Below are 21,591 nucleotides of genomic sequence, written 5' to 3' on the forward strand. Positions count from 1 at the left end.
GGAGGCGAACTAGGCCTCCCTCTCAGGGCAAAAAGAACGGGTCCGGGAAGGCGCGGGCGGCCTGCCGCGAGTGCCCCTAGTCGGTCGGCCCCGAGCTCGTCTCACGGTCTAACAGGCTTTTCATCTCTCTCTGCAGTAAACGTTGAGGAAGAGTCCCCTTTGCGGAGAGAGTCGGTCATGGCACAGTCGCGGGGGTGGCCCCGCAACCTCTGCAAGAGGCCTTCCTGGGCTCAGGCCGCGAACGCGGCAGGCCAACAGCCGGTCAGCGTTGTTGGCTCCCTGCTTCCTTGGCGTCGTCAAGCCGGCACCGGGGCCCTGATGTGCAGCGCTCGGGAAGCAGCGAGGTGGGCGGCTCAGTCGCAGCAGCAGGTGAGGTCCCGGGCGCTCGGCGTCCGCCACATGCGCTGCTCGCCTGCAACCTACCCCCTTCGTGGCCACCCGGCTCCTGATTGGGCGCGGTCCGGACTCCTCGGTGCTGATTGGCGCTGCCCAGTGCTCGTCAGCGCTCCTTCCCGCCCCTTCGTGTAGCGCGCCGGGCCCCTAGCTAGCAAGGTAGGTGGCGCGGCGGAGAGCCAGTCAAGGGCGCCTCGGAAAGTGACCCGTAGACCCCGCCGCAGCCGCCATATTCCGACCAAAAGACCCCACCCCGCGGGGGGGCGCGACCAGGTGTCAGTTAGAGTCCTGCGCAGTGCTCAATTGGTTTGAGAGGCGGGGGAGCGTCTCCTGTTTCACTACTTTGAATCTTGGGTGGAATGGGGTCTTGGTATTGCCTCTGCGGGACGTTGGGGGTGTCCAGGTTCGGGTGAGGAGAGGGCGGGACGGTGTAGACTCCTTTGGTGAATGGAGACCTTGCTGAGGCCTAGAAGCAGCTGCCATCAATACCTTCTTCGATCTCTCCGGCTGGCCTCTCCCGGAAGCGCTTTTAATAACCAAAGGTACTGGGATGGTCTCCGAGGGTCGGAGTCGTAGCACTCATCTTCTCTCTGAACCCCACGTCGCTAGAGTGGGCCGATGTGGCATCCTTAGAGCCTAGGACACTTTCCAGAGAGCTACGTGGGCAGGTGGCCTGTCAGTCTGGAAATTGAAAAACCTTTTGGTAAAAGGGCAGCAGAATGGAGTTACTTGGGACAGATGCCCTAGTTCGCGTAGTAGCTGTCCCACTCTCTTTGACTCAAAGATGTTAGCGTGAGAAGGTAAACAGGTCTCCTAAAACCTACTTTGCACCACCCGTGAACACCCTGGCTAAACGATCTCGAAAGCCATCAAATTACTAATCTGTACCCATCTCATTAATACAACTGTTGGATGTCCAGTAGGAAAACCTTACACTAAATTATTTCCTTTTTTTTTTCTTACAGGTACCTTAGGGACGAGAAAAAATATGTAAAAGGACGTCTTGCTACAAAAGGGGTTGTGCTCATTCCAAGACAATGCATTTAGAAATTTTACTCTTACGGTAGCTATTTGAACCGTTGTAGAGATTAATAAAAAATGTTTCTCTAAAAAGAGAAAAAAAATCAAACTTTACTGGAAGCTGAAGTTTAGATCTACCCTATCCAGACTGTCTGCTTTTACTCCGGGGATTGGTATTGATATTTATTTTCCCCAGAAAGCAGGTAAGGAGAAATGGGTATATAACAGAAAACAGTATTTGAAACTTTGAGTCAGGATTTTCCCAGTGATGGCCAGGAGGGGGCTGTGTGGAGAAAGGTTGGACTCTCCTACTGTCTTCCTCCCTTGATTAAAAGCTTAGCACTTCTGCTTTTTTGGTTGGTTTTTTTTTTTTTTTTCTTTTCTGTTTTTGTTTTGTTTATCAAAATGAGTTCTCAAGAACTTCAGCTGAGCCCCTCTAACCCTCAAATCTAGCCATTGTTCTCCATCTCTACTGCTTCTTCCTTCAGTACATAAACATAAGTCCATCTTCAGAAAAGCTTTGAGAAAAAGAGACCTTTAACTCATCCTCTTTTCAGAGACCACCTCTCTCCTTCCTTTCACAGCTGTGATTTTGTTTTTTAAAAGGATGGCATAAATATGCTTGCTGTCTCCATTTCTGTACCAACTTACCAATTCTTCCACTTTAGAATTTTATAGATCAATTTCTTCTACACCATTCTCTCTTCTACTTTTCTGTTGAGGCCCTAACAGTATTCTCTAGCCTGACCTCCCTTCCAATCCGTTATCCACAAACTTTTTGCTTGTGTATCCCCAGAACAAGTTGAAAAACTATTCCCTTTGTATACTTTTGTTGGCCCCAAATTCTTCATCGTGAGCTTTTCTTGTGTAAGTTAGGTTCTGCCCTTTAGACCTACTAAAACATAAAGTTAAATAGGCCCAGCATTGATTCATAGCAGGACAGAAGTAGTACATCCAGAATTGGGTATGGACAGGATCAGGGGCACAAGTAAGCTCTACCAGCAGATGACCTAGACATTCATGTCACTTACCGTTTTTGCACCAGCGCCTCTGCCCTCAACTCATACCTATGGTTACATAGGAAGTGAGGTCCCTTTGATCAGCTAACAAGGAAAAAAAGCAAAATTTAATTTGCTGATAGGTCTGAATGGTACGTGGATGCAAGTAGAAAATGAACTGTGTCTGTACTATAGCCCCACCCTGAGGTGATCCTGAAAGACAGTGGCTAGGAAAATTCTCCCAAAGGATAAATCCTCAGTGGTGCACCTGGCCATTCACTTTGTGTGGAAATGTAGCAGTAGTTAAAATATATATGGACTCACAGCACTGGCAGTTGATTTGGCTGGTTGACTGGGGACCTGGGGACCTGGCAGGAGAAAGAAAAGTTGGACAAAAAGGGGCACCTGGGTGGCACAGTCAGCTGAGCATCCGATCATGATCTCACAGCTCATGAGTTTGAGCCCTGCATCAGGCTATGTGCTGACAGCTCAGAGTCTAGAGCCTGCTTCAGATTCTGTGTCGCCATCTTTCTCTACCCAACCCCCCACCCCACATGCGCTCACTTGCTCTCTCTCAAAAATAAGTGCACATGAAAAAAAAAGACAAGAAGGTCTGGGAGAAGGGTGCCTGGGTGGCTCAGTCGATTACATGTCCGACTCTTGGTTTTTGTTCAGGTCGTGATCTCACGGTTTTGTGAGTCAAGCCCCGCATTGGGCCCTGCACTGGTAGCATGAAGCCTGCTTGGGATTCTCTGTCTCTGCTCTCTGCCCCTCCCCACTCATGCTGTCTTTGTCTCTGTCAAAAATAAACTTAAAAAAAAAACAAAAGGTCTGGGAGAGAGAGGAGTATATAGGTGGACTCTGAGTAGACAAGAAGTGTACAGATGCCCTGCAGAGAGTATCTACCCGGAAAGAGGCCCTAAAGAACAAGTAGGAAGAATAACTTGCCAGTTGATGGCCCCCAGATGCTATCAGCCCCCTCAGTACCAGCACAATGGGTATGTGAATGGAGCAGCCATGGTAGCAGGAATGGGAGTAATACATGGATCCAAGAACATAGGCTCCACTCACAAAAGCTGAGGCCACTGCTGAATGCCCAAACTACCAGCAATTAATCCAATGCTGAGCCCCCCAAATGGCAATATTCCTCAAGGAGAGCAACCAGGCTGGATGACAAGTTGACTGCGTTGGATACTCTCCATCCTGGAAAAGGCAACAATTTATTTTGACTGAAATTGCTACATTCTGGGTGTTTGCTTTTTTCTCCCTGCAGGGTCTCAGCCAGCACCAGTATCTTTTGAGTGTTACTGAATGTGTGACCTATTGACATAGGATCCCATATAACAGTGCATCAGACCAAAGGACCCATTGCACAGCAAAGGAGGCATGACCGTGGCACGTGACCATGGGATCCACTGGCCTTATCACATTCTATACCATCCAGATGCCAGCATGAACAGAAGAAGTAGACTAAAGGCATAGCTGAGGTCCCGGCACAGAGATGATACCAACTAAGGATAGGGTACCACCTTCCATGATACCATGTACACTCTGTCAACAGTCAGTATGGTGCTATGTCCCAATAAGAACAGATAGGTCCAGAAGCAAGTGGTGGAAGTAGGAGTGGCTTCACGTACCATTAAGCCCAGTGATCCCATTGGGTATTTCTCACTGCACCTGTGGACTTTGAGGGTTTTGAGGCCCTGGTTCCCAAAATGGAAGTATTTTCACCAGGGGCTATAACAAAAATCCTATTCAACTTTAACCTTCAGGTGCCACCAGACACTTTGAGCTCCTTATGCCAAGGGGCCAGCAGGCAAGGAGCAGGCGTCACCATCCTAGCAGCAGTAATTGACCCTGATTATCAGGAAGAGCCAGGGCTACAGTTACACAATGGGAGCAAAGAGGAAGATACTTTGTTAGCACCCAGACAGTCCAGCTGGCTGTGTCTTTGTTACACCATTGCTCAATGTTGAGAGTAAATAGAGAAGTGCAGCAACTATGGCCAGAAAAGAACACGGTGACTAGGCACTCAGCGTAAGTGCTTCCTGAGGGTGAGAAGCATCGAAAATGCATAGAAGAGGAAGATGATGTTATCTAGTTGGGGCCTCGAGACCAGCTGTTGTGGGAAATGTGGCTTATCCCATGAACCATCAGCTTCCTGCAGAAAAATCAAGCTGCTCCCAAAACTTATACAAAGAAGTGGATATGAGTAGTAAACAGAAGGAATAGTGGACACCATGATATGCCATTGCAGGTCCACCTTCATGACTGAAGAGCTTCTTGTTCCTAGGTACTTGGAGTGTTGTTGGCTGACAGCCCTCAGTTACCAGTCCTCTAGGAATTGCCCTCACGTGATGGAGCTTCCTCGCCCGAGGTAACACCTTCCTCTCTGGGGCATGCGTCCAGTGACTTGCTGAAGCCAGCATATAAAGGCCTGGTCCCCCCACCCCAATTCAGGACTACTCAAAAGGCCATCATCCCAGCTTCAGAACTCTGTGGGGTCAGGCCTTTGTGGAGATGACTTTGCACCCCACTTTCTCCCTCTGACCAGGACTGCTTCCTTCCCTTCCTCCATAGGTGTTGAACCAGAGAACACCCCCAGTACCACATCACATACTAATCTTTATCTCACAGTCTGCTGCCCAGGGAACCCAACTCTGTCCTCAAGATCAATAGAGTCTGTCTGTCCAGAGAACTGGTATTGGGAGTCGGCTCATGGACTCTCTTTGCCTAGAAAGTGCTAGGGGCCCTGAATACTCCCCTCTCCAGATGTCTTTCTCTGGTATCCCTTAGCAGATGCCCTTGCCCTCTGACCCATCCCTCCTCGTGGCAGGTTCCTCATGCAGACTCCAGGTCCTAGACTAGACATCTCTCCCGGTTTGGGGATCTGGCAGTTAGGAAGCACCAGTTTATTGGTTTAGCAGCATTTGTAAAAATCACTTCTCAGGCACTCCCCAGAGAGTTAAATGGGCCCACTCTAAATTAATTAGGATTTGATGCCCATGCCTTGGTGCCTTTTCCCCAGTACTTGGAAAGTAAGTTGTCTAAGACTGATGCAAACCCTGGGTTCCAACGGTCAGGCTAAGAGGCAGCAGTAATTGCCTTCTCCTTGCTTCAAAATGGTATGTAACCCAAAGCTCTATTCATCTATTATTTAGAACGGAAAGTATTTACAATATTTATCCACTTATTCATCCATCCGTATGTGAGATCTTTTCATAGCAGGCAGTTTCCCCTAATTCACAACCTAAAAACAATTCAGGAAAACATGTGTTCTTGTCATCAAGGATACAGCTTGAGCTGCCAGGCCAAAGCACTTCAGGTCAAGTCTTCCAGAACCAGATCAAAATCCCTTCGCAAAAGAGACATCCCGGTCCTTAAACAAGAGATTAGTAACAGCCTAGGGCTGCTTTGACCATCTTCACCACCTTTGGGGAGAAATTACCTGAGCCCATGAGAACGGAGAGAGAGAGAGAAATAGTGTCTTGACATCATCATTTGAGTACTTGGATCCCGCCAAGTCACTGTTTCAGTTATGCAAACCAATAAATTCCATTTAATTAAGATAGTTCTGTGTTAAGAGTTCTGTATCTTGGAGCTGTAAGTATTCTGACAAAACCTTTGCTTTCCAGGCCCTCACGGGCTGGGTCCCTCCACCTTATTACTCTCCTCCTGTGGGTTATCACTTCAAAACACTGACTCATTGCTCCCCCCCCTCCCCCCCCGCAAAAGCCTGTCCCTTTCTTACCGTCACACCATTGATTACATTATTCTCATGAGAACCTGCCCATTCTTCAATGCCTGTATTAACTCTCTCCTTCATGAAGCCTTCCGAGACCATTAGTCTCAAGGGGCATCAAACTGCTTTTGTCAGGTCTCTGCAGGTCTTGTAGATTTCCTCTTTCCTGACAGCTGGACTAGAAGGCCCTCAAGAACGAGGATTGTATGAATTCATATATTTGCATCCTTCACAAAGCACACTATGTTCATTTGGTGAGTGAAACATTGCATAAGAAAGCAAGCCTCCCTGCCCCTAACTAATGTAAAAAAAACAAGACATAAGGCCTGTGCAACCTAATAGTCTGTGTGTTCAAGTGAACATATGCACAAATTTCTCTCACCACTCTTACTAGAGCACAAGGAAGCAAACAGGTGGGAAAGCATGAATAAGGGACGGCCTTCCCTTTTGAAAACGAAACCCACCCACCACCCCAGTGTTACTCCACAAGGAACCTCTCTGCCAATAGTTGGGGCACCAGAAATCTGGGTGAGAGAACCCCAAGAGGAAGGTAACACCAAGGTGGAGGACCGAATTACAGGGTCTTGTCAGACCTCGCCATTAAGGGAAGGTCCTTTACAAGGCTAGCTGCCATTTTTGCTACAGAGACCAAGAGAACTGGAAGCTTCCAAACAGGGCTGCCTGCAGGCCCAGTAACTCCAGCACCATTCTCAGAGCCTTCCAAGCCCTTAAGTAAGATGGAATGGAACCACAGATGTCTCTTTGAAAGTTTTACATCACCAAACTCTCCAGAGACATGGTTGTCCAAAGGGCTGAGGGGCCTCTATGTCTTCTTGAACTCATGTTACAAAGCCCCTCACCATTCACTGTGTTTTTTTTTTTTTTCCCCACTCAGCTGAGTGGGCAGACCAGGCCAACATAAATCCTTGAGCTTTAAGAAACCGCTGAAATCTCTCCTGAGGAAACTTCCCCTGCCCACAGCAGCAAAGCCAAGCATTTTCCCCAAAGTGAGGAACTGTTACATTAATTCTCAAAGTGGGCACCTAATAGAGTGCCTTCACTTTAGGTACACCATTCAAAGAGTCATTTTCTCCCCTCCATGTGCCTCCCAAACGTAACTAAAATGCCACTCCCAGAAAAAAATGCAGGGGAGAAGATTTCGGGCTATTTGGAAACAAGGGCCAAAAAGTTTTTTAGTTCCTTTATCTCCCCACAGAACCTTGTGACCTATGAGTTTAGTGGCTGATGGTGTAGACATCTGTGGGTGAGATGTCAGCTGAAGATTTTCTAGTTATTTTAAGAAAACTGCTCTTCCCCAAGACCCAACCACCTCTTCCTCTGTTCTCCAAGGTTCTCTCCTTGCTGCCCTTCACATCCTGCATCTTCTCATCTGTGAGCCCTTCTAAGCCCACACTGCTGACTCTGCCTCCATGCCATGAGATTGCTCTCTTCCCCTTCCGCAAGCTTCCAGGCCCCCACACCACTTCCCATTTCCCACACCCTCAGGCTCTGACACTTAACAGGAGTTGGGCCTCCGTCACACTGTCACCAGTCACTAAAAGAAACCTGGATCCCTCCTGTCTCTTCTCAAAACCTTTCCAGGATTCCCCACTGCTTTTAGTGCCTTCAATGGGCCTCTCACCTTTCTAACCTCTTCTCTCACTACATCCGGGCCTCCAGTTGTGCTCCTGCTCGCCATTCCTTCAGTGGCAACTCCCCACACCCTACCTCCAAATTCTCACGGTAAGCCTGGTTCAAGCTGCCCTCCTCCGTGAAGCCTTTTGTAATCGCTCAAGTCATAACCAGCCTCCCCTCTTGAGACAGCACTTTCCCCAACTGTCCATTAGACCACTTACTTCACTGCCTGTTTGTGAACAAGACCATCTCCTGAACTAAGAATACAAAATTCTTGGAGACGGGGGCCACTGGTCATCTTGTTGCTTCTCATGGTGCCTAAGGGCGCCTCGTATACAACATGGGCCATTTGTAAAGATCTGAAATGAAATGAGACAGAGCACATCCTAGCTTTCAGGAAAGATGTGTATTCTTCCAAAGGGGGAAAAAAAAAAAAAGAACACCTAAACAGGCTGCTCCTCAAAGGGAGCCCTAAACCCTTCTGCCATGATATACATCTGGCCTAGTGTGTCGGCTGAACGAAGGGAAGATGGGTGGCCACGTGAGGCGTGGACACTAAAGGCAGGATCCTTCTACAAGTTACACTCCTGGAACTGTCTCCACTCGCATGCCTCTCCCTGTAAGTAAGTAATCATTCCCTGTGGTTTCAAAAGGAAGTGCAGCAACTTCTCTAAGTCCTAGCTCTAAAGAAGTCTATTCCTTTCCTCATCATGGCTGGGGTTCAGAAGCAGCTTTCTCTTCTGCAGCTAACCAGCAGCTGCAGAGAAGAGCTCAGGGTCTGAAGACAGGGACCGGGCTGGAGGTGTCTATTGCTCCTACCCTTGGGACCCTGGTGTGGAAGGTCTCAGGATTAGGGGGGGGTCTTAGGGGTGAAAATGCCTTGCATGGAGTAAGCACATGCAAGTCCCTTCTTTTCTTTTTATTTGATTACACACTTCATCAATTTCTCCTGCTTCTCTAAGAGGAAGGGAACAAACCAAATCAGGGAAACTGCAACAGAAAAATGACAGGGAGCCACTGGCATTTACATTCTTATTTGTAGTTTGTTTTGTTTTGCTTTTTAATTTTTTTTTTTCTAGAAAAAAAAAAACACAACCAGGGGGATATATATGACAAACTATCAGTGTCAGGATGGCAGGGAAAAAGAGAAAGGCCAGAGGTATGGGGAACTAATAAAAAGTGGGTTCCAAATCACATGGAACGGTCCACAGGGTCATGTCTGGGTCCTCATGAGATGACTGGTCACTTTGGCATGCGTGTTTGGTGCCCGGTCTCTTGGTCTGCCTGCTTGGACACCCACGGTCTGAGAGAGCTGGCCACACCCTGGAGATCTACCAAAGGCAAACTCGGACTTTACAGACAGACGTAAGACTTAATTTAGCTCCTTGGCTTTGTGCTCAGGTATCATACTGCGGTCTTTCTTGCCGAAAAGTCTGGAAGAGTGTGAGAGTCACCATGGGACACACGTTGGCACCACAGTGAACTCCAGGAAGCCGCTCACTCGTGCACAGACATGGTCTTCACCTCCCACGCAGGCATCTGTCCAGATGTCCCCAGGACGACAGGCTGAAGAAGGACGAGACACAAGACAGTCCCTTTCTAGCCCCAACTCAACAGTGGTGTCCATTCTCCGGTCTTGTTTGGTCTGTTGCCCGTGAAAGGAAATTGGGATCCAATCTGCTTTTCAGCTCGGCATTGGACACTGATTCCAAAGAAACCCGGCCATCTGGATCCACGCTGAAGATCTCTCACGTTTCTCCCACTTGTGCCCCAGATCTCAGGGCAGAGTTTCCAGCCAGACCCAAAGCTATGTGTGGCAAACAGGATAGCCAGAGTGATGGCTGGGCAAGGAAGAGCCAGCGGCACACTCCTAGACCAGACAGAGTACATTCGAGAAGAGGAGAGGGGCATTCAGCAAGCCGTTGCCCCAAGTCACAGTCCAGGGGACACACTGAGCCTGAAGGACACAGCCAGGTCCGTTAGTCTGACAGGGTGGTGTTGACACCTCACGCGATGGGACCCCACTGGTGGCGGTTCCAATGTGGAGAGTGGCGGGTTTCCTGCCCTACTGTGGCCCCTGTTCCTGCACGGAGGCCAGGTTACATCTCAGTGCCACAGTCCTGAGGAGCACCACGCTGGCCGGCCAGCCAGGCCACAGTCCTCAGCCCCTCGGGGGCTGCCAGGGCTCTGGGTTCCACAGGAAGGGCCCAGGGAGCCGGGTCACTGCAGGGGAGGGAGCAAGGGAAGAGGCTGCATTCTGCTGGGAGAGGTTCAGGGAGGAACTACCTGGGAGGAGTGGTGGCCCCAAACACTGCTGAGCCAAAAGGAATGGGATACGTGTCTGAAAAAACGACAACAGTCTGGTCGCTAGTTTAAAAACAATATTGTTGCTGTTGGTTGGTTTTGCTTGATCCTTCTAAAACCACTCACGTTTTAAAAGGTGAAGGGGCTAGGGAGATTTGGCCCCCCTCACTCTGATCCTTTATGGGCACCAGGGGGGCCTCAGGCCTCAGGCCCACGCCAGCTGCTGCTCTCTTTGCCTGGGCTCCAGTCACCCAAGCAAGGGCAGGGCGGGGAGAGCACTGGCTCTGCTTCCCGACAGCAATTCCTTCTTCCCATAAAACCAGAACACACGTAATGGGAAGTCCAAAGACTAAAGTGCAGAGAATTCCGTGGAGTGGACGGCCCGGTACTGGGGCCCTCCAAGAAGGAATGGGGGGGTGGGGTCAGTCCAGGGTTACAACTGTGGGACAAACACGGACTGTTATGAAGTAAGCCTGCAGGGCATAGCCCCCTTTCCCTTTGCACCTGCTGACACTTCTATCTGGGACTGTCCACTGTCAGCAGCATCCCAAGGAAAGTCCCAGTTTCGAAGATACGGCCCATGAAGGGAGAAAAGTTGTATGACCATCCCTGGTTGGTAATGACTAGTGACCGCGAAGGGACAGGAAGGTGACAAAAGGGGAAACAGTGCATTATATAAAATCCGCGAATCCCAGGTTTCGAGAGCAGGGATACATGAACAACCTTAAAGGCAGAGTCTCTCCTGGGAAGGTTTGGTGAAATGGTCAGGATCCTACCAGTGAGGCCTGCTGGGGACAGGAGCTCCTCTGGGGGTGAGAAGCGCCGCAGAGTGGGGAGGGGCTGCTGTGGCAGAAAGCCCTCGGCCGGCATTAGGGTGTGTAGGCCGGGGGCGGCTGGAATTGGTTGATAACCTCATACTCTGCTGGGTAGGGCTCGTTCTCCTCCATCTCGGAGAGCAGCTCTAGGGCCTGCTCCTCCTCCTCTGTGGGGTAGTGGCGCAGGAGGTTGGCTGCTGTGGCCAGGATCGAGGCTCCACCGGCTCCTGCCACCAGGTAGAAACTAACAGCAAAGGTGACATAGACCTGGGAGCCATGGTACTTCTTATGTTGCTGCTGCTGGGCCAGGATGAGTTCAGAAGCCCAGTAGGAAAAGCCGATGACAGTGGCACACTGCAGGACTGGGGGACAGAGCGACAGCATGGGAATTAGTAGGCACCCTGCAGCCAGGATGCTCAAAGAACCAACTGCAGCCTCTCCGCCCAAACCTCATTCTCAGAGAACCTGCCCGGCTCCAGACACTGCCATGGGGAGCTCTCTTGGCCAGGAAAATTCTCAGGCTGGGGCTGGGCCCAGATGCCCGACCCCTTCTTGACCAGTCAGTCTCTGCGTCTCAAGAATTTGGAATTGGGATATCAGGCTGCTATAAGTCACTGTGTGTTTGAAAGGGATAGACCAGCTCATGCAGTTTGGGGGTGGAATAGGCACCACCACAAGTCAAATCAACACAGCAGCCCAGTCATGAGGGAGGACAGAGGCTGCACCTAATAGAGAAAGGTGGCATGCAGGGAAGCAGGAAGAGGAGAATGCGATAAGACCAGGTACTCCAGGGGAGATACAGTGAGACACCCCGGTTTCCTTCCCTGCTTGTGCCAGGCCCCGTGAACCCCAGCTGAGCTTCGACTCCAGTTCTTAGAGAGCACAGAGATTTCTTGTGGAATACGAACAATATTCCCTCTCCACAGCTGGGCCGAGTGGCTTTGTGGCCCTGGCAGGCATAAATGCGAACGAAAGAAACAAGCTGCTATTACAACTCCATGCTTTGTGAAAGGCTAAAGCTGAAATAAGAATCTGGAATGGTGTCTGCTCACAGAAGCCCCTAGGACCCCAACTGCAACTCCAGACGGGGTGCCTCTGCCCTGTGGCAGTTCCTTCCCCACCGTGAGCAGGCCCAAGCTTACCTGTAAGGATGTGGGCGAAGGCATAGCGACGGGTGATCTTCAGAGCTGGATGCTTGGGCCCAAAGACATCTAGGAGGAACGCAGAGAGACTACACAGGATGCCCAGGAAGCAGAAGGCGGCGATGACCCGCAGGAGCAGTACTGTCTGGGGATTCATGCAGAAGTCTGTAGGGGAAGAACCAGATCTTCAGGGCCCCAAGCAACACCCTGGTGCAGAAAGCCTCCCGCTGGGAGGTGTTTATCCCCCTCTACCACAGTCCTGGGGAACCAGGGGAGTACTGGACCGAGCAGTCTTGGCTCCTGCTCCAGCTGGCCTCCACAGGAGATGGAACAGCAGACAGGAACCCTGGTCACTGCTCCCATGAGCCTCAGGTCCTTCTTCCCTTTCCAACAAAATCAGCCTGAGTGAAGGGCTCCACTTCCTCGTGCTTGCCACCCTCTGCTAACCATTTGTAAAGACCTTGACGATTAGCCTGACATGGTAACCCACACTGCTAAAAGCGTGCTTTGGGCTGGCAGGAAAAGCCCACTGACTTCTGAGCTGGGACGGCCAAAGAGGCTAAGGCCAGAGGCCGATTAATGTTGATTGTCTATCTAGCCACTCATTCATTCCCTTGTTCAAAAAGAAGTTGAAGCAGTTTAGAAAAACAGAGAATTAAAAGAGTGCTAAATAAACCAGGAAAGATGGTAGACTAGTATGTCACATTTATTTTTGCTCCCTCCTTGCCCGCTACTAAAACAAAAGAAAAAAAATTTAAGGCATAAACCCACACAAAGAGGAGAGGGGCAAAACAAAATTCTGGAAATTAAAAGGAGTTAGAACTACCCAGAATGGACTTAACGCACCAGGTAAGCCCAGGTAGCCCACTAGATAAGCTTTTCCCAGATGGGGGAAAAGCTAAGAAGCAATTCGTTTACGCCACAAAAGCCTAACAGACTCAGAAATTGACAGCCCCCGACACCTTCTAAAATGAGGGCAAAGCCATGGAGGGGTGCATGCTCTACCCAAACGAGGGAGTGAACCAAGAAAAAGGAAGATGCTGAAACAAGAGCCCCAACACTCAGAGTCCCCAGGGTCATGGAGAAGGGAGGTCCCAGGATGACAACCATCACCAGACACAAACAGCAAACTTCTAGGACTTTAGAAACTTCTTTAAAAAAAAAAAAAATCATCTAGACAACACTGTTCCATTGTATATCTATGCAAACTACTAGAGCTCCCAGAATCACATAGAATAAAGGCCCATCCAAGAAGAAACCATTTTAGGCTTTGGTAGAAAGAAATGGGCCTTCACTAACTCTCCCCCTTCTATTCTAACCATGGGCAAATTCTTCTTTCATTTAGGCCATGGGTCACCAACTGATTTAGGGCAATTTGGAAAGGGCCGGCAGGACTTAGACTATAGGCTTCTTTCCTGAGTCTTGATCTGACGCTGAGGCTGACAGGCTGTGGGATGATGGTCATCAATCTAGTTCACATGAAAATCGCAAGGGTGCTGGCTGAGAGCATGTTCCCAGGCCCCAGAGATTCTGAGCTCTCAGCCTGAAGCAGGGCCTAGGGATCTGGATTTTAGCAAGCAGCCCAGGTAATTCCCAGGCAGGTGGGCCAGGCCTTACATTCCAAGAAACACTGACCCCAGACCTATGACGGAAAGTGGACTGCTGAAGAATAGTCCAGGAACCTGGAGAGACGACCTGAACCCCACAAGGCAGGCTCAAACCAACAGACACTGGCATCACTGGGTCTTGGGCAGAGGGTCTGGCCTCCCACCCTGAAGAACCAGACCAAGAGGCTCTGGGCCTTTGTGACAGCATGCATTCCCTGCCTCAGGCTCAGAATTCACCCGGCAGATGTTGGCTGAGCTCACACAGGACTCCTATGCCTCCATCTGGCTGCAGATCATTCATTAAGCCGCCCCAGAGCTATCTGCCACTCTCTTGTCAGCTGACCATCTGTTTTGGGTCCAATCATCCAGCCTGGGAAACCGTCTGCTGCTAAGAGGCTTGCCTATGAGTGAGCTCTGCCAGCAACCAGGACCAGCCTTCGCTTAACCCAGCCCTGCATCGCCTAAGACAGCGCTATGGCCTGAAGGACTCTAGAAACCCACAGGCCTCACTGAAAGAAAAGCTCCTGGAGGCAGGAGGCTGTCTCCTGCCTTTGCTTGAATATTGTTAAAAGCTCTCTGAGACAGTTCTTCTTGGGCTCCACATGGCACATAGCAGGGACGGGACAGGACGGGACAAAAGTGTTTCTTCTAGTGCTTCCAAGAATAACCTGAGAGCGGCAGGGTGTAAGGGCTTACATCACACTCGGCGCTGCAGCAGGCTGTGTTCTGATTTCAGCAGCATTACTTAATGTGGCCAGACACTCTGAGTGGTGCTTTAATTGTGGTTCTTAAAAATCAACTAGGGGCACCTGGGTGGCTCGGTTGATTAAGCATCTGACTTCTGCTCAGGTCACGATCTCATGGTTCCTGTGTTTGAGCCCCACATGGGGCTCCACACAGAGAGTATGGAGCCTGCTTGGGGTTTTCTCTCTCTCTCTCTCTCTCTCTCTCTCTCTCTCTCCCCCCCCCCCCACTTGCACTTTCTATCAAAATAAATAAATAAATAAATAAACAAACCAAATTTCGGAGTGCCTGGGTGGCTCAGTTGGTTGAACATCTGACTCTTGATCTAGGCTCAGGTCAAGATCTTGAGGTTTCTGAGTTCAGGCCCCACATCAGGCTCTGTGCAAAAAGCACTGAGCCTGCCTGAGATTCTGTCTCCCTCTCTCTCTGCCCCTCCCCTACTCACACACATGCACGCACATGTGCACACGTGCTCTCTCTCTCTCAAAAATAAACTTAAAAAAAAAAATCAACTAAATTTTAACAATTAGTTTTAACTGAAAAAAGTAATACATCAGTGCTTCAGACACTTTCTTTGGCTGCACAGGGAGTACAGGATGTCCATTTTATTACCATCCTTAAAAATGTACATTTATTATATACACTCCTATATGTCTTATGTTTCATAATACACTTATTTCAATAATAACGAAGACTTGCACATGATAAAAAGCTTCAGAGAGGACGTCCCTCCCCTTCCAAATGCCCAACTGCCCCACCCAAGAGACAAATATTATTGGTGGTTTCTTGTGTACCCCTCCAGGAATAGCCTGTGTGCACAGATGGGTCATACATTATTTTAGTTGGGGCACCTGGCTGGCTTGATCAGTAGAGCATGTTACTCTTGATCTTGGGGTTGTGAATGCAAGCCCCACATTGGGTGTAGAGCCTACTTTAAAAAAAAAAAAAAAGTGTTACTTTAGGTAAGCCTCACTCCACACTGGGGGATTCATCACACAGCTCAGATGAGGAATCGGAGGCTCCAGGAGGTCAAGGGACTTCCTCCAGGTCACACAGCAGAGTTAAGACTCCAAACCCGCATCAGCCTCCCTTGCATCATGAGGCTTGGAATCACCAAGCACCAGACTTGGCCGTTTCATTCTTTCCTAATGGAAGTAATCAATCAAATCCTAAAGAGCGGTATTTGAACGAAGGGTCAGAAGTTAATACGAATGCTGTCAGAGCCATCCTCAGAGCCAGTGGCTGCTGAGCTCACTAACGGAACAGCTGGAAGCATGAAAGCTCTTCTAGGCAAGAAAGGTTTGGGTCATTGAGCCATGAGAAGTGGGAATTACTGGGCAAAACCTGCTCGGTGTGGTCTGGGCTTCTGCAGCCATCAATCTGGCTCTTAAAAGCAGTGGGGACGCCAGAAAGGCACCGAATCCTAGACCGACCACAGACTCTGTGTTACCTTGAGCAAGTCACTTAACTGCCCTGCTTTCTCATCTAGCAAATGAAAGCAGTAACACCTGCTCCCTCTATGAAGGGGTGTGCTGAAAGAGTCAACTCACACCATGCCAGGAATGGGCCTGTACGGACTGCCACTGGCCCACTCTCTCGGCACTGGGGCTGTTATGGCTGGGCCACAGCTGTGTTATCTCCGGCGTGCCTTTCCTCCTTCCACTGGTACTTCCTCCTCTGCACACGTCAGCCAGTGTGGGCCAGGGAAGAGCCAACTAAAGCCAGACTGAAAATCTGCCCACAAGAGTGATAATGTGGTACAGAGAAAGAGCTTTTAACCCAAAATTCAAATGAGTTTTGTTTCAACATGACTGCCTGTGAGTAAACCCTCAGGCGTGGTGGGGAAGCGAAATGTAAACTTCCCTTGTAGGGGCGCCTGGGTGGCTTAGTCGGTTGGGCGTCCGACTTTGGCTCAGGTCATGATCTCATGGTTTGTGGGTTCGAGCCCTGCGATGGGCTCTGTGCTGACAGCTCAGAGCCTGGAGCCTGCTTTGGATTTGTGTATCTCCCTCGTTCTCTGCCCCTCCCCGGCTTGCACTCTGTGTGTGTCTCTCTCTCAAAAATAAATAAAGAAAGAAGTAAATAAACATTAAAAAGTGTTTTAAAAAATAAAATAAACTTCCCTTGGAGTGATGTTTACAGATACCCCAGGAGTCTGCCTCATATCCCAAGAAGTCTTTCATCAGAGAGTCTCCGAGCACACAGAAAAGCCAGGCAGAGTTATTGCAGACATGCTTAGAACTCAGCTCAGACTCTCCCAGGGTCAGGATCTCAATGTCTGTTTCTCTCCTCCCCTGCCAGACATCAGTATGGCAGGAAGGGCAACGAATATCCACTCCTTTGAGGGTTGCTAAAGGGAAAAAAAAAAAAATCCCCAAATGTTATGTATGTATTATTTTTTTTTATTTTTTAACGTTTATTTATTTTTGAAAGAGAGAGAGACAGAGCATGAACGGGGGAGGGGCAGAGAGAGAGGGAGACACAGAAACTGAAGCAGGCTCCAGGCTCTGAGCCATCAGCCCAGAGCCCAACGCGGGGCTTGAACTCACGGAACGTGAGATCGTGACCTGAGCTGAAGTCGGACGCTTAACCGACTGAGCCACCCAGGCGCCCCAAGTATTATTTTATTTGTGGAGAGAAATGGTATATGGGGCAGGGTCCTAATTTTAAATTCAAACCAGTGGTACAGTCTACTACACTCTAGTAAGTCAGAGAACACATCCTCTTCTCCAGTTGTGCTGTTTATTTTGGTAATTATTGCTGACTGTCCCCTCCAGTCACCAGGGAAGAAGGCAGCTGCTGTGTAATAGGATCCCAAGGAACTGACTTTGCCCAAGGTCACTGGTGAGTCACTGGGCTGGATTTGTTTTGAAGGCCCTGGCTCTTCCTGTCTACCTGCCCATTGCTCTCACCCCCTCCTCCTGCAGGCAGGAGGGTTAAAGTGGCTTCTGGACAGTTCCCTTCTTCTGTCTCATCCTCCATCCCTTGGCCCTTCACTGGAGTCCCAGCGAGTCAGAGGCACTTCCCCATTGCCCCAATCCTTCTCAGAGTTCATCTATCCCACCTGCACAGCTCACTGTGACTTTTTAGCTTCCAGACAGGCTTCTGACACAGGACTCCAACAGGGCCCTCTAGTGCCTGGCTGGGTATTACCACAGATACTAAAGGTTCTAGCTGAGCTGCCCCTGGGGACAGGCCCGGCAGGCATTGAAAGTGCCAGCTGCATTAGTCACCACTCAGCAGGCACACTGGCCCTCCCTGGAAGGGCCTTGATCTTCGTGGCTTGTTGTCAACTGTGATTCATTGACTTCAAATCCCAAACTTCCTCATTCTCCAAAGATGCTTCCTGAAGCTGTGAGCTGCCCTTTGCTGGCCACACTTGATAGCAGGGACTGGGGCTCAAAAGGAACAATTATCTGGGGCTCTGCTGCCTGGGGCCACTAGCAGTCTGAGCATATCTATGGACCTGGGCCCAGGGTGAAGAGCTGTGTGAGAAGCAGGCACCCCCTGGAGAGTGGAAGAATTCAGGACCAAATCTTTTGAGCCAGCCAGCATTTACCAAAGCCTTCTGGGGCTCTGCAAGTGACAGCAAGAGGGTGAGTGGCTTTGCCTCAGGATCACCAACTTGAGCTGAAAGGCTGAGGCCACGAGGGATAAGAAGCACAGCTTTGGCTGGGCTTGTGAGAAAAACTCTACTAGAGTGGGGAGATAATAAGCCTTGGACAGCTCCAATAGAAGGAAAAAGAAACCTAGAGTGCACAAAGTACGGTGCTATGAGTGGAGGTCCACCACCACCTGAGCCTTTGTGAAGTGAGGTTAGGACGTTAGGACAGTACTTACCAAAGAAAGATATTCGGAAGAAACTAAAGCCAGACATGGAGTGTGCTTAGCACAACGCCTGGGACTCAAGAAGGGGGGCTGAGAAACAGGAAGGCACTGCTCCAAAGCCTGCCGGCCCCATCTACTCCCCTTCACCTGCAGAGACCTGGTAGGGCCTGTTCTCCCTCTGGTAGCAACTATAGGCATCAGATCTGTGCCCCACAGCTCTGCTCCCTCCTGAGATACGGAATATCCCAGGCTTTCATGCTAGGACGTGGGTTAGGCCCTAAGGATCAACATAATTGCACAGGAAAGCCCATGCCTAAAGGCCCATGGGGTACCAAAAACCCAACAGGTACAGAGAAAAGGAAGAAGAGAAGCCATCAGGGACCTCCTGATTCCTTGCCTTGTTCTCTGAAAGTTCATGAGGTACCACTGGTACCTTCCTTATTAATGGACGCCCACATGTTCCTAGCTTGCAATGGCCAACAAGGTGGCCACGGAAAAGTAGGTTGAAACTATCCATGGGGTAAGATAGCTAAATGCATGAGTAAATGTAATGTAAAGATTAAGGCAACATGCTTTATAAAAGACCAAATCTGGCTTGAAAACTACTTAGAAAGGGTAAATATATACGTCAACAAAAGAGAACCTGCATCAAGAATTTGTTTTTATTTTTTAAATGCCTTTGACAAGGATGCACACCAATGTGGAACACTCATGAGATCATTCTCTATGACACACAAGTAAAACAAAGGTGAAGAAACATAGGAGACAGCATCATTTTATACTGGACTCGACAGATGTCAGCAGGCTGAGCTCTGCCCCCAGTTGTGTGACCCTGGAGAGATCACTTCACTTCTCTCAGACACAGCTTGCTGGGCCTCTGAAATAAGGACATGGGACCAGAGTGCCTCTCCCTCCATCACACAGATTCTGTGAGCCTCTCCAGGAATGATTTGAAAGGGGGGAAGCACCATGAACTCTCTCCCAGTTTGCAGGGGACAGGTTACACTGGAACAGCAGATGATCAGTGGCAAAGATCTAGATGAAGTAATGGAAAGGCAGCAGCTGTGCTCCAAGGTAGGTAGTGTGCTGAGGGTAAAACCATCCAGGCTCTACTCAAGCTGGATGGCTTTTCTGCCACCAGCTACACGCCAGAGAAAAAGCTGCACGACACGAGGCCTCCATCGTGTGTATAACTTGGGTCTCAGTGAGCCCAACCAGCAAATTTCATCACGGTGAAATGTAGAAGTAAACAAGAAACCGCCATCCTGTTCTCTACAAAACTATCCTAAAACATCGAAAACTCCAGAGAGATTCAAAACAGCAAGAGAACTCTTAGAGAAAGACAACATTAGGCTCTAAGGATAGGGTTTTTCAGACTAGGCCTGCAGAAGTGGCATATAATCCAAAGCACAGGAGAGAATTTGACCTTTTCACTAAATCCCAGTGCCGGAATCCTTAAAGAGGCAAAGTGGAGATAGCTAATGCTTCCGATACATAGGGACGTAAACATCTGGAATGCATCACAGATGGGGTGGCCCAGGGAGAAAATATGAAGACCTTCATAAACGGTCCAAAAGACCTTGGAGGTAATGAACTGTGCTGTTACTAAGGGCTTTGGGGGATTCTCTGACCATTTTGGGGGTAGAAGCCAGGCAAGTGCAGTCCTGCTTCCCACCACACAGCCTTTACTTTCATTACTGGGAGACAGGGCTGGGCAGGATAACCTATGAGGCTCCCTGGGACAGCCCCCCCCCCACCACGCCCACACCCACCTCCGGAAATTTTGGTCTCCCCTGTGCCCAAGTAAAGAGAACAGTCCCTTTCTCCTCTCCTGGCCACCGGGCTAGGAAGCATGATGAAGAACAAAGCAATCTTACTTCACTCGAGCCCACCCGCTTGTCAAGGTTCCAAGAGACAAATTCCAATCCTTTTACCGAGGGGGCAATGGAACTGACTTCTGGTTATCGAAAATGCCATAAACTCCCTTTTTCTCTAGCAAAAACCCAGTTATGATAGAACTCTAAAATATCTATTGAAATCTGGCCACACTAAAAGTTCCTCTTCCTCCCTCCATCTGGCTGCCCCCAAAGAAACCTTCCTATATTCCGTAGGTTCCTCATAAAGGGGCAGCTAATTGTGATGCCTAGCACCCTTATCAGTTCTCGATATACAGCGCCCTTCCTTAGGCAGAATCCTAAAATAACAGCAGTCCAGATTAGCACGGCTTGAGAAGTAGGTGCCTGGCTGAATAACATCAGAATTAATGAGGGGCCAGACCCCAAACAGAGCCACCTGGTGGGCATGTACACCAGGCAAGAATGGGGGTGTTTTCTTAAAGCCAAGTGCCTGCCCCTGGCTATTTCTGCTCCTGCCCCTGGCTATTTCTGCTCCAGCCCGCACCGCATTCTGTTCTCCACCAAGGAGGTCCCTATCGCTCAGAAAGAAGAGGGCCGGCGCGCAGCGCCCTCACCTTTCAGCAGGTCCGGGTGCACGTAGCCCAGCACGTCGGAGACCCCCAGCTCCTGACGAGAACAGGTGCCACCGTGGATGTGCAGCCAGGCAGGCTCCGCGAGGGCAGTGCACAGCGCCGTGATGGACAGGGCACCCGGCAGAGCCGAGGCCAGACTACGCTCCGGCTGCTTGGGCAGAGCGCTGCCTCCAGGGCTCCTCCGCCGGCGCCCGCCGGGCAGCCCTGCGCCTCCGGGGGCGTACATGCCCGGGGCCGCCCGCCGTCGCTCCGCGGTCGCTGCTGTTCGCCGCGGACCTCCGCAGGGCGCGCTGAGCCTGCCTGTCCCGGGGAGGAGAGCAAGGCACTGGGTTCACAGAAGGGGGGGGCTGGCGCAGCGCTGTCAGGGCCCACACTCGAGAATAGGGGGTGGGACCTGGGGCCAAGCATAGACAGGAGGGCTGCAGGGAGTCGGGGGGCGGGGACAGGGTCCCTGGAATGGGGCTGCGGAGGTGAGGAATAGGGACCCGGAGAGGGATGAGGGCCGGCCAGGTCTGGGCAGGCCAGAGTAGAGGCGCTAGTATCTGCTACTGATGAGAGAAAGATCCGGGGTCTCGGCCAGAGAGTGCCGAGGGGTAGAGGACCGGGCTGGGCCGCGGGGATCGGGGACCCGGGATCTGGAAACAGTCCTCTCGGGGTGCGACCTGTGGCCAGAAAGGAGCCTCCCCTACACCGACTCCTGTTCCTCACCGGTCAGCAGGCCTCAGGGCCGGTATGGCGCCGCTCAGTTCTGTCAGGGGCTCCGCAGCTGCCGGGGGCCGAGCGATCTCAGGCCCCAAACCCGCAACGCCCGGACCGACCCGGGCCCGATCCACTTCCGGCTTCCTCCACCTCTGCCTCCGCCTCCTCCGGCTCCC

General features: G+C 50.4%; 1 protein-coding gene and 1 long non-coding RNA gene across 4 annotated transcripts; one reads left to right on the forward strand and one right to left on the reverse strand.

Moving 5' to 3' along the window:
* The first annotated feature begins 230 nt into the window (after positions 1 to 230).
* On the forward strand, positions 231 to 6,205 carry LOC106976048 (uncharacterized). Of its 2 annotated transcripts, XR_008289492.1 has the most exons (3): positions 231 to 369; positions 1,359 to 1,616; positions 3,087 to 6,205. It is a non-coding gene; the product is annotated as an uncharacterized LOC106976048 (long non-coding RNA). The 2 variants fall into 2 exon arrangements; XR_003412404.2 differs by lacking the exon at positions 3,087 to 6,205 and having other exon boundaries at positions 1,359 to 1,808.
* A 2,606-nt stretch (positions 6,206 to 8,811) lies between these two features.
* TMEM127 (transmembrane protein 127) lies at positions 8,812 to 21,584 on the reverse strand. Of its 2 annotated transcripts, XM_027033661.2 has the most exons (4): positions 21,425 to 21,581; positions 20,699 to 21,016; positions 12,050 to 12,214; positions 8,812 to 11,269 (listed from the first exon to the last, which is right to left on the reverse strand). In XM_027033661.2, exons 2-4 carry the CDS (start codon positions 20,940 to 20,942, stop codon positions 10,962 to 10,964), a joined length of 717 nt encoding a protein of 238 aa, XP_026889462.1. In that variant the 5' UTR covers positions 20,943 to 21,016; positions 21,425 to 21,581; the 3' UTR covers positions 8,812 to 10,961. The 2 variants fall into 2 exon arrangements, with proteins under 2 accessions (XP_026889462.1, XP_053056958.1); XM_053200983.1 differs by lacking the exon at positions 20,699 to 21,016 and having other exon boundaries at positions 21,425 to 21,584.
* Positions 21,585 to 21,591: the final 7 nt, after the last annotated feature.

Source organism: Acinonyx jubatus, chromosome A3, assembly GCF_027475565.1.
Source record: "Acinonyx jubatus isolate Ajub_Pintada_27869175 chromosome A3, VMU_Ajub_asm_v1.0, whole genome shotgun sequence".
In the NCBI taxonomy this organism is placed as follows: domain Eukaryota; kingdom Metazoa; phylum Chordata; class Mammalia; order Carnivora; family Felidae; genus Acinonyx; species Acinonyx jubatus.